Raw genomic sequence first — 14,583 nt, forward strand, 5'->3', positions numbered from 1 at the left:
CAAGCAATACTGGAGAGGAGCACAGATTAACAGAGACTATATAGTTCCAAAATGGAGAATCCGTTTAGGTAGACGAGCAGGACGTGCATGAGGCACCAAGTGCGGGCGGGTGTTTTCCGCCCAATGACGTTTGGCAGTTTGGCGATTTGGCGGGGTGTTGACTCAATATACAACTACAAGCTACATTAAGCGACTTTTGACTCACAGATTTAAGGGATTTGACTCATTATAGCTAACAAAGATGTGTCTTGGGGGTTCATTTAAATTCAAATGGCAAAGTGAATGTCATTTGAGAGGAGTCAGGCGTCACCATTTACTCAAAGAGCTCCTCCAGGTACCGGTCCAGCTCGACCAGCTTGAACTGGTCTCCCCACCGAATCCGGAACTCCTTCTTCCGGTATGCGTAGCTAGTTCCCTGTGAAAAGCTGACAAGCTCGACATTCCAACCGCGCTGTAGTCCGCGCTCGACCATTTTCATGAAACCGCCGGAGAACTCGGCTACTGCCGCATCCCCCGTCGCCAGAACAATCGTGGCCGGGTGTTTCGTATCCAAAATGCTCTCCAGGATCTTCAGGTGTAGAATTTCGTCCACACCCTGCTCAACCCATCGCTCTCCAGAGGTGGCGACCGTTTCAGGACCGCTATATCCACCCTGGGAACTGGAGACAGTATTCTTTCGCGACTTGATGTTACGACGGGGTGCAATAGCCTTCACCTTGTGCACACGTTCGAGGATACTCGCTTCGTAGCCGAGTCTCTCGGCTTCATCGACAGAGGGAAGACGATCCGAGCCGACCAAGACTCTCTTGGCGGTCTGACGGCCGCGTTCCATGATCAGTGCAAGGTTAGCGAAGGACATGTGGACACGCCGAATTCGAGCCGAGAGAGGGATATTTCGCGAGGCTTTCACCGAATCATGAAATCCGACCATGATCTGAAGTAAATTAGCTTGAGAAAAGTTGGTTAGAGAGGGGACCAAAACACACATTCGACACGTCAACAAAGACATGAATAGGACGTGGGCCAATACCCTCACTGGGACGATGGTCTAAAGTCAGTCCCACTTGAGACACGACTTTGGCGTAATCAGGAAAATGGACGAGGAGTCTACTCATCAAGGTGACTCTTCGCTCCGCGGCCGATAGATGCAGGGTAGACCGCACATGGGTATCTCCAGAAGCAAGCTCTTGGATAGTATCGTCATTCAGTATCCAGTCACTATCATCAAATGACGACGGTGGGGTATCATAACGGTGAGTCTTCGCTCCAGATATGCCGACTTGAGACGGGACAAATGCAATGGCCACAGGTTTCTCAGAAACGGGATGATCAAACACAATGCTTGTGTCCGACTCTAGTCCAGTACTTTCTTCAGAAGTGACTGGGTTATTGCGCGTGTTCTCTCGGAAATCTTTTCCACGAGACCGAGACTTGGGTTTCGTCGTTGGAGTATCACTTGGATCACCAACTCTGGCTCTAGCGATCGTCTCCGGGGGAGTTCGTGGAATACCAAATTTCACATTGGCGCTCGATTTAGAAGGCTCATGAACAGAAGCCCGCCTCAAGATAGTGAATGATTGACCCTCAAAATCGGTAGGGATACTTGTCGTGTGTGCTTTGGGACGAAAAGAAGAATGGAGGGTATAGCCAGTGGCGGTGTCCTTGAGGACGCGAGGATTTGGCTCATTGATAGTGCGAGAGGTGTTGGATGAAATGGGAACGGATGTTTCAATGCCAAAGACGCCAGTGAATGAGACCTTTTTGGCGGGTCTTTCTGCTGAGCTCGAAAGCAGTTCTTCAAGCGACGGCTGAGCCTTCTCTATGTCAGACTTGGTGGTCTTTGTGGTCCCTAAAGTTGGTGTGACGCTCGCAGGAGCAGGGGCCCCATTGAAAAGCTCCCAAAGAGAACCAAAGTCGCCAAGCTTCGGGTTACTCCGCTGAGAAATAAGATCCATGAGCATGCCATTAGTGGTGTAACAGGGATCATCCTTGGCTTGTTGTTCATCAAGTGAGGGGATTGTAGATTCATTGTGGCGACTAGTTCTCGCAGTGCAGCCCTCGATGGGCGACCGCAGTAGGTCATGCACTGGAGCGAAGTCCCAATTTGAAGGGACAGGGGGATCCGACGCAGTCATTGACAGCTAGAGGAGACAGATGTAACGGGTGTGCAACAGGTTCGTGTGTTGGGGTTTGGATGGTAGCAAATGAAATAACGATAAATTCAAAGTGTTGTCACCAAGATATGTAACAATCGGGTAGATAGTCTCGGAGGAGGAGACGATGATGCATGAAGAAGAACGGATCACATAGTGAGTCAGAACGAAAGGATGAGGAATGAAAGCAAACAAGTTGATCGGACGGACGACTACAGTTGATGCCCGAGCAGGTGACGGAGGCGGTGAGAGGTTCTGCCAAGTATAGCTGACCGCCTGTTATGGTTATTCCCAATTAGGCTTAGTTGCCCCTGGTGTAAGGTCTGTGTTATATCACGTGATATTAAACCTTAAAGTCTTGGCAACCTCAACTTCCCGTTCTCAGCTCCAGCTGAGCAGGGATATCTTCATGATGTCATCTCCGGAAATCGTGCGAATCGTGCAGATCGAGCACTATTACGTGCTACAGCCTGTAAATCGTGAAAGGTCATCTGCAGCCAGCCTTAGGAACCACATTGATTGGAGGAACGGTCATTTAATATTGGAAGTTGTGGTTAGTCCGGGGTCCCGGCCCAATAGATCTGTATACACATTGCCTAGCTGGCATCTGGTGCCTATTGTGGATAAAGTCGATCACGATAGCAAAGAACTAACGTGATGTCATCATTCTTTATGAGCTCTCAATGAGGCCTAACAAATCTATATAAACCACCCTCTTTGCCTCTTCAGCTGTTCTTCCTTCATCAACATCTTCTACTTCAACCAAACTACACAGTTTACTTCTACTTTCAACCAATCAATAATCAATATCATCATGTCTGACACCGGTCGCAAGGATTTCTCCACCAGTATGTGACACTCTCTTATCTGCCTCGTCAAGTTGTTAAGACATCGTTACTAACCACTTCTTCCTACAGAGGCCAAGGAGGAGTTCACACCTGACTCCACCAAGTCCACCCAGGACAAGCTCAAGGAGACTGTCACCGACACTACTGACCGCGCTAGCGGTGGCTTGCAGACCGATGATAGCAAGGGTGTTGGCCAGGAGGTCTTCGATAAGACCCGGCGTGAAAAGGACCACCAGGTCCATGGCGGTACCACCGAATCCATGTAAGTTACTCTGTTCTGGGAAACAAAGAGTCATATTCTAACCATATCTCCAGTGGTGACAAGATCAAGAATACAATCGGCCTCGGTAGTAACTAAGATGGTACTAAGATGGTCTCCCTTAGATGAGTGATCATTATCATGGTCATTCCATGACTTCGCGGGCAGCCCTGCGCTCAACACTCATCATGAGTTCACGATACCATTTGCGTTTTTTATTAGCCAGAGGATATACTCTTTGAATCTGATTTTCAAGTGGAAGAAGTTTCATTATGTAGACCAAACGTTGTAGAAGGAAGGCCAAAGGATGTAAAGAGCTGGCTTTAGTACCGCTCGCCTACACTGCCATTGAATCTCGTTGTCGCTTAAGCTGTCTAAGCTCGCGCTCTAGTTCTTTATACTTTGCCCGTGCCCCTGGGGTATCTTTGGGAAGCTCATGGAATGCCCTCACGCGGCCTTGCAGGGCCTTGACCGTCTCCCGCATCCTGATAACGTTTTCCTCTTCCGCCATCAGCTCCTCAATAGTCGGCCCCCGGGGCTGGACCTTTTCAAGTGATGCAATACGATCTTGGTACTCCCCAACCTTGATCGCAAGTGTCTTCGTGCCGCGTGTCCACTCCGACGTCAAGCTTTGTGTATCGGAAGGTGTCTCATACGCCACATCGGTCTTCAATTCCTCAAGCTCTGTCTGTAGCCGGGCCAGCTCTCGCTGAAGGTACTGATGCAATGTGTCGACCTTTGCAATTTGCTGCTGGGCCTCGAACTCCTCCACTGTGAGCTCCACAATCGACTGCCCCAGATCCCCGGGGGTCGGATTAAAGGTATTGCCCAGAGCTGCGGCGGAGTCGGCGAGGTCCTCTAAATCGCGTCTTCCATTATCATCCAAACACATCTCGACTTCATCCAGGAGTTGGTTCTTCTGTTGTTCGTGGGGGTCTTTGCGTTCGAACTCCTCCTGTAATTTGTATGCCTCAACAGCCTCTTCGCGCGCGCAATGTTGTAGAGTGGCTTCTTCATCTGCAGCATCATTGGCTGCAGCTAGGGTCAGGAGGACGCGAAGGGTATCTTCATTGCGCTCGAACTTGGGGACCGGTTTGGGCGCGTATTGTCGATTGAGCCAGGAGTTCACGTACGCCCAATCTTTAGCTTGGATAGCGGCCTGGCGGGCCTTAGCCGGCGAAACGAGGGGACTATCCATGGGACCAGGTAGCAATAATTCCAGAAATGAATGAATTAGGACAAATCAGGAGGGGGAAATAAATAACCTAGAGTAATGTGTTGACGATAAGATACGGCGAAGGCGGTCGATGCGCCAAGTGCGAGGCTGTCCTCTACTTCCCCTCGCCGACTCTCCGCTGAATTGCTCGAACAACAATGACAAGTTACTTTCCACCAAGTGGCAGCGGCAGTAATGACGCCAATACGCCGACCCCATCGTCTCCATTGTCCCCGCCAACGCAGCGCCCGACCGCCCTCACCAATCGATTGACAACGGTTCTGTCGGCATCGTATGCGGACTCGGACATTCGGGATTCCCTCGAGACTTTGAGCTTGAGAGGCATTCACAACACTGCAGAAACACGTCGGCAACTACGACTAGACGTGCAAAAGGAAGTTGTCGATTGCAATGCGGAGATTGTCAAGGACTTTGGGAAAGTGGCAGAGGTGAGACTCCTATTGCTCCTTTACAGATTGAGATCCGGAAGTCTAATTCCTGAATGACAATAACAGCAATTGAGACGGATCGGAACGGTAGTCTCAACACTTAATCAGACATGTGACGATATGCGCAAACGAATCAACCTCGCGAAGCAGGATACCACCCCGGTACTCGAGGAGGCCAGCACCCTGATAACACAAAAGAAAGAGACCGAGACCAAACAACAGCTGCTGGAAGCCTTTTCGAAACATTTCTTAGTTCCGGATGAGGATCTATTGGTCTTGACATCGGCTGAGGAGCCCGTTGACGAGCGGTTCTTTGATGTGCTAGCTCGTGTCAAGCAAGTGCACCATGATTGCGAAGTCTTGCTCGGCGGCGAGAATCAGCGACTAGGCTTGGAGGTGATGGAATTGAGCACCCGGAATCTCAATTCGGCATATCAGAAACTCTACCGATGGGTCCAGAAAGAATTCAGGTCCCTGAATCTAGAGGACCCCCGCATCAGTAGTACGATCCGCCGCGCTCTGCGGGTGCTGGCAGAACGCCCGAGTTTATTCCACAGCTGTCTGGATTTCTTTGCGGAGGCACGGGACTATGTGCTATCCGATGCTTTCCACTATGCACTGACTGATGCTGTTTCCGGGGCTAATGGGCCCGGCGCCGGTGATCACACTGTCAAACCGATCGAGTTCTCAGCGCATGACCCACTTCGGTACATTGGTGATATGCTTGCGTGGGTGCACTCGACGACTGTATCAGAACGAGAGGCTCTCGAGTCGTTGTTTGTAGATGATGGGGACGAACTCGCTCGGGGAATTCAGGCAGGCCTGAATAGTGAGCCCTGGTCGCGTATCGATGAGGACCAGGAAGTTGCCTATGATGGCAAAAAGGCACTTAGTGACCTGGTCAATCGCGACCTTACTGGAGTGTCTCGATCACTGCGACAGAGAATAGAGCTTGTCATCCAAAGCCATGAGGACCCTGTTACTTGCTATAAGGTGGTTAACTTGCTGTCTTTCTACCGCACGACCTTCACCAAACTAGTGGGCGCACAATCGCACTTAGTGGACTTGATCCAGAACTTGGAAAAGTTCACTCTTGGCCACTTTGAGACCTTGATGCGCGACCAGATCAGCGCCTTGGCGGGCGACAATGTTGCCCTGACTCCACCAGACGACTTGTCACCCCCACAGTTCTTGTTAGATGCATTGGAAGGCCTAGAACTGCTGATGAAGACCTATGAGTCCTCCGTCGGACCAGATGATTTATCTCCAGACACGAACAACGAAAACCCGTTCACTTCTGTCCTCCGAGCCGCCTTCGATCCATTCTTGACACTGGCCCGGTCGTCATCCGATGAACTCCAAACCACCACAGCGCAGTCCATTTACCGCACCAATATTCTCCTCGCAGCCCGCGCAGCTGTGTCACCATTCCCCTTCGCTAGTTCCACACACGTCCCTCCCATTTCTGCAGCCCTATCAACCCTACGCAGCGATCTTCTTGACACCCAACACCAATTCCTCCTCGAGGCCTCTGGTCTCCAAACGCTCTTAGGGGCCCTGGAGCCTTTCTCAAATACCGCCGAAGACAAGACCGAGAAGCCAGACCGGCAGAAACCCCACCTAGCCGATCTGGCCAGTCTCTCAGCTTTCCAACCAGAGTCCTTGATTACATCCAGCCAACAGCTCGACGACTTCCTCCCATCTGCACTTATGGATGCAACCGATAATCTGAAGCGTGTCCAAAGCCTCTCCCTTATTCAGAGTGTCACCGAGGATGCGGTTGAGGCATTCTGCCGTGATTTCGAGTTCGTCGAAGGCATGATCATTGCCGCCGACGAGGCGCGAGGAACTGTGAATGTGACCATTGGAACCGGGACCAGCGTCAGTGGCCAGAGTGGTAAATCCGATGGCAAGACAGAAGCAAGCCAGAAGGATGGCGAAGAGGCCGAAGAGGGCGAGGACGAACAATGGAGTTTGAGGTCGTTGTTCCCTCGAACGACAGGGGAGATCCGAGTGTTGTTGAGTTGATCTATATATTCCTTGTGCAGTTCCAAAGGTTCTGCTTAATTCACAAATGTACAATGAGAAAAAAGCCAAGTACACAACCCCGCAACTCCATTTTTTGGGCGCTTTTCGCTTCGCGCTAGAGGTGCTGGGCTCGCAAATATCAGAACAGTAATGTAGTTAAATACTCAGTGAAGGTTGCTTCCCCAACTCGATCTCACTGCTTCAGGTGCGATACTAAATGGGATTTGCACAATCAATTCAGTTTAAAGCGCCCTCTCAACCAACCCCCTCCCCCCGGAGCTCCCCTTCATTTTATTCTAGTTCCAACAAGCCAAGGAGTAAGTCATCACCTTTCCATTTCTTGAGAGCTTTGCTCTTCCATGTCTCCCACTCCTCATCTTCAAAGTTGAAGGCCCGCCGGAGTCCTGCGAAGATATGTAGAAGTGTCTGCCTATCTAGAAAAGAGCTCTCAGACCCAAGAGCGAAGAAAAACCTTTGAGCCTTTCTACCCTCGACGACACACATGGCAAGATCTTCACGGCCCTTTTCGCGATAGATATCAGCTAGCCGCAATTCATCCGCGGCCAGCTTATTAAAGCCATTATAGAACTCAGCCACCGGCCACATCATACACGGGGAACAGAATGCCTCCGCCCTAGAGACAGTTTGCGTCCATTCCCAGTCTATAACTCCCACAATATCAAAACATTCATTGACTAGAATATGGTCACCCTTATCGTCCGGGTGCTTGAGAAAGAACTTGTCGCCTGGTGGGACGTCTTTGAAGAGAGTACTAATAATATCCTGGCGGAAACGATGGACGAGGTAGGTGTCTACCGGATAGTAGGGGTCAATCTCGCCGCTAGCTATCATTGCGAGGTAGGACTCGAGGATAGCCTGGTAGCCCTCGATCGAGGAAGAGAATGGACCAAGTGGCCCCTTTCCTACCCGGAACGTTGATTGATGTGCGAGACCTCGAACTTTTATGACATCTCCCGCCGAGGAGATAAGTGATCCCATTACCTTAAAAGGATGCCTCTCAATCTCGAGGGAAATGTCAACCAACTGCTGCATAACCTTCTCTTTCTGCTGAGGGGTCGCCGCTTGCCAATCCAGAGACTTTCCATCCAGCTTTTCCATTAAAATATAGTCAACTCCAAGTGTGTTTCCTAGATCGGATTCGCATGCCCAATCGAAAACTTTAGGCGTCGGAATGCAAGTGTACCGTTGGAGGTAAGTCATAGTGGCAGCTTCGCTTCGAAGTATCCAATCACGGACTTCCCGCGGTGGCGATGAGGTTCTTGTAAGACGAAAACGTGCGAGCCATTTAACATTGTCATCGAAGGTGATCTCGGCGTGGCAGTTCTGGTTTCCCATCATGGCAGACAAGCTCTTACGAGACAAATCAACGGTACACGAGATGCCCTCTCTAAGCATCGATGCACGGGAACATAACTTAGAGCGATCTATTCGAAGGCATAGCTCGTCTATATGACGAGCCTCTGTAGCTACGTATTGAGCAGAGTAGGATTCCCAGTCTTCCTAATAGATAAGTATTAGAATTGCTATTATGGCTGGTATTTAAGCAGGTATATCACAGACCTCTGGCTTTGGGCATTTGTGCCACGGCTCTTGGCGGTGCGTGCGACAGAAGTGTCTATCGCATAGCAAGCAATCTCCTGCTCTCTGCGCGGCTGGTTTCCCACAACTATCCCATTCGCATGACCAGTGAGGCATTGTGAAAAAGTTGTTTTATCGAGGTGTCCTACCGGAGAGCTCTAGAGTAACAATGAGCGAATCTTATGATCAAGATGAAGCGAAAGAAATGGAGCACAAAGACATTCCGTTGTTAATGTTCCCTGTCAGGCGGTGCTGGGCTGTGATATCCGGCACTGCCCTATTAGGACACAGACAGGCGTCTGACCCGCTTTCTGGTTTCGATTCAATAGTCCTCGCAGATGCTGAGCCATAATTTGTGTCTATATTTAGCATGTAAGAAGAACCTAGTAGCTGGCCCTAAACAGCGAAACCCAATCAGAACGCAGACAGTCATCTGACTCCCGTTTTCTGGTTTTGGTCTTAAATCCTGGATTTCAAGGTTAAGGCCGCTGAGCCATAATTACAATGTTGTGTCCATCTTTTACCAAGTTACTAAAGTATGTAAGAATAGTATGAAACCTATGCCAAAGAGACAATAAACAAGAATCGCTATTGCATTCCTATAATCGTATCAAACATACAAAGTCCCCACAGAGGAGGATAGAGACAAGAGAGCAGAACCAAAAAAGCCCAAGATGAGTAAATCCAAATCTACTCTATCCGCCTCGCTCACCAAATTCTCTCGCCCAATCTTCATATCTCCGGAGTCCGTCGTGGGACACACTAGGCCGAATGGAATACAAACTTGCCTCGAAGTCCTGGAATATAATGGCACGGATTTGGTCCATGGGCGTGTGTAGGAGGGCCTCACCCAGATTTCGCAGGGGACCCATGGCCGCATCTTTAGCGAGGGCTGTTATGTCTGAGCCGGAGAAGCCTGGGAATATCAATTAGATATACGAACCAAAAAATGGAATACAATGGAGGAAACAACATACCTTCTGTCACCTGTACCAGGACCTGGATATCCGCGTCACTCATCTCGTGGTGCTGGTGACTGATAAGATTCCGTATCTGCTGCTCACGGACATGGTGTTCGGGCAAGGGAATGTACTGGCGACGGACGAAGCGACGACGTGCAGCCTCGTCGATATCCCAGGGCATGTTGGTAGCCGCTAAGACGAGTACACGACTAGCATCGCCTTCCTTCTTCTCGCGGCTTGTTTGTTCGCGGCCTGCAGCTGCGCGCTGGAGGTCGGACCATTGGACCAGGAATTCAGTCTTGGAGCGGCGGGAGGCTTCGTGCTCTGAGCCGGATGATCGGGCAGAGAGAAGGGAGTCGATCTCGTCGACGAAGATGATGGATGGGGCGAGGGCTTTGGCGAGTCCGAAGAGGGCGCGCACGAGTTTCTCGCTTTCGCCGTGCCATTTGGATGTTAGACTTGAGGCGGAGATGGAGAAGAAGGTTGATTTTGATTCTGTGGCTACTGCTCGTGCGAGCATCGTTTTGCCTGTGCCTGGCGGGCCAAAGAGGAGCATTCCGCGAGCTGGTTCGCGGAGGCCAGAAAAGAGGTCCGGACGGAGGAATGGGTAGACGACTGCTTCTTTGAGGGCTTTTTTGGCTCCTTCTAAGCCTGATATGTCAGACCAGTGTACTTCGTCACCGCGCACTACGATGTCGTTCAGAATTTGCTTTGCTGACTGGGGATCCACGCCCCTAGGCAATTTTTCCATGATTTTCAAGATTTCACTGTCTTCTTCCTCGTCTTCGTCTTCTGCGTCACTTGCTGTGGTCCGCTGACCTGAAGACTCTTGGTCGCTTGACAGTGGTGTATCTTGCCGTTTGACTGGTGGGGCTTTGCGTCGTATTGCACTATCGCTATTACCTTGGGAGATGGCCAGTCGGTCGACTCCGCGATGGAAATCATCACCGCTAGCGGATGATGGAGAAACGCTGGCTGTTTCGACAATTTTGGGAGGTCTAGGCGCAGATTTTGTTCGCGGCTTATCGTTGGGAGAATTTACTTCACGGTCAAGCCGAGGCGTCAGATTCCGAGAAGAATTCTCGGACTTGGTAGCCTGTATTGGATGGCTTGTGGGTTGGGAAGAGCGCAAGGCCATAGGCTTGGGTTTGATGGATGGTCTAGGTGGTGTCGCAAAGTCAGCCGGGTTCGGCATGGACATTGAATGAGGAGGAGGTTGTAGTTTAGGGCTTTCAGGTGGAGGTCGAGGCCCACGCGGCGGAAGCTGACTAGGCGACTGAGTAGACGGTTTCGGCGAGGATTTCTTCGGAGACGAACGAGGAGGCTCTCGCCAATTGGCAGCAGGAATTCGGTCCGCGGATAGGTGGTCTCGGGAAATGCGAATTTTCGGCCGCGGAGGCTCATCCCCAGAACTAGATCTTGGTTCAGACTCTCGGCGGAAACTGGGATCGTGGGCGGCGCTTTGCCGGGATGAGACCAGAGCCGCATCGCTCACAGGCTTTTCACCCGATGCAGGGCGATAAATGCTACCCCATGCGAGGCCTGCAGCCGTGGAGGCAACAGGCCTAGAATCCTTCTTCTTTGATACAACCTTGACTTTCTTGCCATTCTTCTTGCCGTCGCTGCTGCGCATAGTTGTCATCATGGGTTTCCGGCGCTCGGGACTGGAGCCACGCGACTTCGTTTTGCCCGAAGAGTTCGAGCTCACACGCAGTGCAGGCGTTCCAACCGCTGATAGGGACGCTGAACCAGCGTCGTCGTAAACCGGCGGCGACTCATAACTTTGTTTCGTCGGCAGCACATGGCGACCGGGTATGGCGGCTGGTTTGGAAAGGTCGGTGTATCCCACGGCAGGGATTGTTCCATCTCCGATCCAGCCAGGAGTGTTGGAAGACGATGGCGATATGCTGGGAATAAACTTGCCCTTGACGAGGGTAGCGCTCACTTTACTGCCAATTGCCTTGCTTCCATTTGCCTCTGCGGATTCTTTCCTGCTTGCTTGGAGCGCGCCTAGTAGATCGACCCGTTCTCGGCATTGAACCTCTAGCTCCCGGATGGAGTCCTGCAGGGCTTTCTCTGTTTCGGATTTCGGGGTATAGCTCGACGGTACACGACGGGCATTGTGATGGTAGATAGTCTCAAGGGCGGATCTCCAGGACCGCAATGCTTCCTCTTCGTTGTTCTAATATGGTGAGCCTCGGGAAACTGGTGTCGAACTAGTGGACTTACCTGGCCCTCAAAATAAACCGCGGTGGAGCACGCGAGATAGCACTCGTCGTACGTCTTCTGCAAGGAAGACGCAGGCCGTGGACGCATCATTTGGAATATACAGGCCCGCCTGTACCCATTTCACGACAAGTTGGTGGAGTTGGTGAAAGCGATGATCTCCCGCAATTGGAGGGGGAGGATTTTTCGCGTGACGTCGTCGATTCGGGGTTATGTACTGCATGCGGTCCAGCGAACTATATAGTAGCATTTTTATATACAAATCAATTAAAATGGTAAACTCAGACATCATCTCTAAATTCCTCACGTCTATCGGTACATGCAAGATAAAAAAAACATAAGTTATAGTGATGCCACAGAGAACCCAGCCCTCTCAAGAAACCAAAAATAAAGAACCAGAGGTTTTTCCAACGCCGGTCACAGTATAGGACACATCGAATGGAAGAGAGCATCGAAGAATCCAAAAATAAAAGAAAAAAATAAGCACCAGGTTTAATCTCTGAAGTCGAAAGTGGCCGTGTCCCGCTTTTTCCCAAAACTATACATTGCCGAAACGCTTTTCATAAAAAGCCCTAAACATGCAAGAAGATCGAAACCCGGGCTATGTTGGCCCGAGATGAGCCACAATGAGGGTTGCTGGGCTCCGCCCAATCACCCAAATCCAGAACATATTGTAAAAGAACAGACCCATATCGCCCGAAGAGATCAAAGAAAGATTATATGGTGCCCACACAAACGTGGTATATCGAACAAGTAGCAGGTCCATCGGGAATGGTGGATAGGACCCATGGCGAGTGGCCGTGCGAGAGGATCAAGTCGGGGTTCTTTTAGTCGAGGTGCTTCTTGAAGTATGCCTTAGCCATCTCATAGGATGTCCTGGAAAAGAAGTTAGTAAACGTCCAATCAAATATTGAGAGAAACCAAGTCTCAGAATGGGACGTACCAGCAAATTGCAGTGCTAGGCATAGTGGAAATAATGCGAGGACGCATGCCACGCAGGAAGCCAGACCAGCCAAATCGGCGCTTGATGATGGCAGCAGCGTTGAACAGACCCTTTGCAGTCCGTACCTCCTCGCTCTCTGCGAGGCCGCGGGTCTGGAGGAGGGTCTTTACAACGTCAAGGGGAGTGGTAAGACCAGCTGCGAAGGCACCGGCCAGACCACCTGCGATGCAGTGGGTGAATGGGTCGTAATCACCCTTGGGGTTCATGACCTTCGAGATCGACTCGTAGGCAACGAATTGAGTGGCCGTGAAGGGCACGGTCATGCAAAGTGTGGTAGGGTAGGAGACGTAGAAGGCCTGGAGACCTTCGGTGCGGTAGAGGGTCTTGGCGCATTGCGCCAGGGTCTTGTGAACTGAGCCGTGGACCTGCATACGTTGCTTCATAACTGGAGAACGAGTTAGCTGGGCGTGATTTATTGCCTCACACGGGACACTTACCATCGAATGGGTTCATCAGCGCATCGCTGGCAATGGTAGCGGCCGCTCCACTCATAGCTGCACGATAATAACGTCAGTTGTTGCACAAAAGATGCCAATTCAACAGTTCCGAAAATCTTACCGGCAGCCAACGGGTGATGTCCATCGTCGACATTACCACCAGCCATATCCTTCACGATCTCATATGTACCGAAGTAAACAGCGTGTGCGGGACCTATCGTCGCGAATCAGAATTGAGTCTTTTAACTCAGGAGTTTCCACGATATACACACCTGCGCCGACAATCACACTCGAGACTCCCTTCCATAGTGTCCGCCAGCCCTCAACTCGATAGATTGTAGAGACCGCGTTGGTCAATCCGGTGTAGAGACCGCCAGTTGAAGGGGTCAAGATTTGCATGCGAGTCTAGCGATGTCCAAATAGTCAGCGCTCAATCCTTTTCCTAGTCCCGACGCTTTCAACCAGAAATCAAGCTTACCTTGAGCAAGTCAACAGGGTACATCACCGAGTGTTCCTTTTATCTGATCAGCCAAAAATCCTCAAACACCCCCAAACAACCATGTAAACATACCGCTATCCCCGCGAAAGCACCAGCTAGCATATTCCGGCTAAGGCCATAGTTGGAAGGAAGGGCTTCATAGCTAGAACAGAGTGTATCGCATTAGCTTAGGTCACACAATTGGATCCCGCAGAGCGACAACAGGGCGAACAAGAAAGTCAGGGTGTTCAACAGGGACAATCAAGCAATAGCTGGAGCACATCGTATCACCAGAAAATAGAATGTGTTTGTCCCCGTGTTCATTCCAGCGATCCCGGTGCCCGATTGCCTGGGGGAGAAAAAATCCATCGGAGAGCGACATACTCGAATTCCTGTCCGGGAATCTGATCGGAAGCCGCCATGGAGCTTCCGCTAGCTCAAGGCGCAGCTGTAGCAGATGGAGAGTTTCGGGCGGAGAGGAAGGGAGGTGGTTGACTTTGTGGCGGATGTGGAGGAATGGAAAAGTGAAGATGAGATAAACGGGGATTGGGTTGGAGATCCCGAGGAACACAGAGACAATGCCAACAAGAGAGTGAAAGAACAGAAATCCAACAAAATGGGGTAAGAAATGAGCAAATAAAGAAGTAGAAGAATTAGAAGAACGTTCTTCTTTCTTTTTCCTTTTATCGGAATAGACAGAGGAAATATTGGAAACTTGGGTGTTTTGGACGCAAAAACCAAGAAACGGCGCTAGGGAAATTATTCACGGACTTGCCCAGGTTGGCTATTATTATGGATTCTACTTCGATAAACTCTTATTATTTCTTTTCTTTGGTCTATTAGAGACTATTTTCTACTTACTCTCATTCTATCTTGCTTATTCTCCTTATTTCAATCCCTTTAGAAGTACTCCGTAGCCCTGGAG

General features: G+C 50.5%; 7 protein-coding genes across 7 annotated transcripts; 2 read left to right on the forward strand and 5 right to left on the reverse strand.

The window, feature by feature from the left end:
- Nucleotides 1-217: 217 nt before the first annotated feature.
- N7471_000459 (NYN domain-containing protein) lies at nucleotides 218-2,335 on the reverse strand. Its single transcript, XM_057273180.1, has 2 exons — nucleotides 987-2,335; nucleotides 218-934 (listed from the first exon to the last, which is right to left on the reverse strand). Exons 1-2 carry the CDS (start codon nucleotides 2,133-2,135, stop codon nucleotides 314-316), a joined length of 1,770 nt encoding a protein of 589 aa, XP_057141359.1. The 5' UTR covers nucleotides 2,136-2,335; the 3' UTR covers nucleotides 218-313.
- A 632-nt stretch (nucleotides 2,336-2,967) lies between these two features.
- Nucleotides 2,968-3,359, forward strand: N7471_000460 (heat shock 9/12 family protein; the record flags this gene model as incomplete). The annotated part of the gene is made up of 3 exons (XM_057273181.1): nucleotides 2,968-3,001; nucleotides 3,071-3,263; nucleotides 3,317-3,359. 3 exons carry the CDS (start codon nucleotides 2,968-2,970, stop codon nucleotides 3,357-3,359), a joined length of 270 nt encoding a protein of 89 aa, XP_057141360.1.
- Nucleotides 3,360-3,597: 238 nt separating this feature from the next.
- On the reverse strand, nucleotides 3,598-4,458 carry N7471_000461 (uncharacterized protein; the record flags this gene model as incomplete). Its single annotated transcript, XM_057273182.1, has 1 exon — nucleotides 3,598-4,458. The coding sequence occupies one exon, from the start codon at nucleotides 4,456-4,458 to the stop codon at nucleotides 3,598-3,600; it is 861 nt and encodes a 286-aa protein (XP_057141361.1).
- Nucleotides 4,459-4,634: 176 nt separating this feature from the next.
- cog6 (Golgi transport complex subunit COG6) lies at nucleotides 4,635-6,953 on the forward strand (the record flags this gene model as incomplete). The annotated part of the gene is made up of 2 exons (XM_057273183.1): nucleotides 4,635-4,925; nucleotides 4,992-6,953. The coding sequence occupies 2 exons, from the start codon at nucleotides 4,635-4,637 to the stop codon at nucleotides 6,951-6,953; spliced, it is 2,253 nt and encodes a 750-aa protein (XP_057141362.1).
- A 291-nt stretch (nucleotides 6,954-7,244) lies between these two features.
- On the reverse strand, nucleotides 7,245-8,309 carry N7471_000463 (uncharacterized protein; the record flags this gene model as incomplete). Its single annotated transcript, XM_057273184.1, has 1 exon — nucleotides 7,245-8,309. The coding sequence occupies one exon, from the start codon at nucleotides 8,307-8,309 to the stop codon at nucleotides 7,245-7,247; it is 1,065 nt and encodes a 354-aa protein (XP_057141363.1).
- Nucleotides 8,310-9,247: 938 nt separating this feature from the next.
- N7471_000464 (uncharacterized protein) lies at nucleotides 9,248-11,833 on the reverse strand (the record flags this gene model as incomplete). The annotated part of the gene is made up of 3 exons (XM_057273185.1): nucleotides 9,248-9,468; nucleotides 9,530-11,696; nucleotides 11,744-11,833. The coding sequence occupies 3 exons, from the start codon at nucleotides 11,831-11,833 to the stop codon at nucleotides 9,248-9,250; spliced, it is 2,478 nt and encodes an 825-aa protein (XP_057141364.1).
- A 183-nt stretch (nucleotides 11,834-12,016) lies between these two features.
- Nucleotides 12,017-14,161, reverse strand: mrsA (putative mitochondrial carrier protein). The gene is made up of 8 exons (XM_057273186.1): nucleotides 14,043-14,161; nucleotides 13,752-13,821; nucleotides 13,659-13,694; nucleotides 13,453-13,585; nucleotides 13,302-13,394; nucleotides 13,181-13,237; nucleotides 12,684-13,128; nucleotides 12,017-12,616 (listed from the first exon to the last, which is right to left on the reverse strand). Exons 1-8 carry the CDS (start codon nucleotides 14,078-14,080, stop codon nucleotides 12,568-12,570), a joined length of 921 nt encoding a protein of 306 aa, XP_057141365.1. The 5' UTR covers nucleotides 14,081-14,161; the 3' UTR covers nucleotides 12,017-12,567.
- Between the last annotated feature and the right edge of the window lie 422 nt (nucleotides 14,162-14,583).

The sequence above is a fragment of the Penicillium samsonianum genome (genome assembly GCF_028829775.1).
Source record: "Penicillium samsonianum strain IBT 33392 chromosome Unknown utg000001l_segment0_segment0, whole genome shotgun sequence".
Taxonomy (NCBI): Eukaryota; Fungi; Ascomycota; class Eurotiomycetes; order Eurotiales; family Aspergillaceae; genus Penicillium; species Penicillium samsonianum.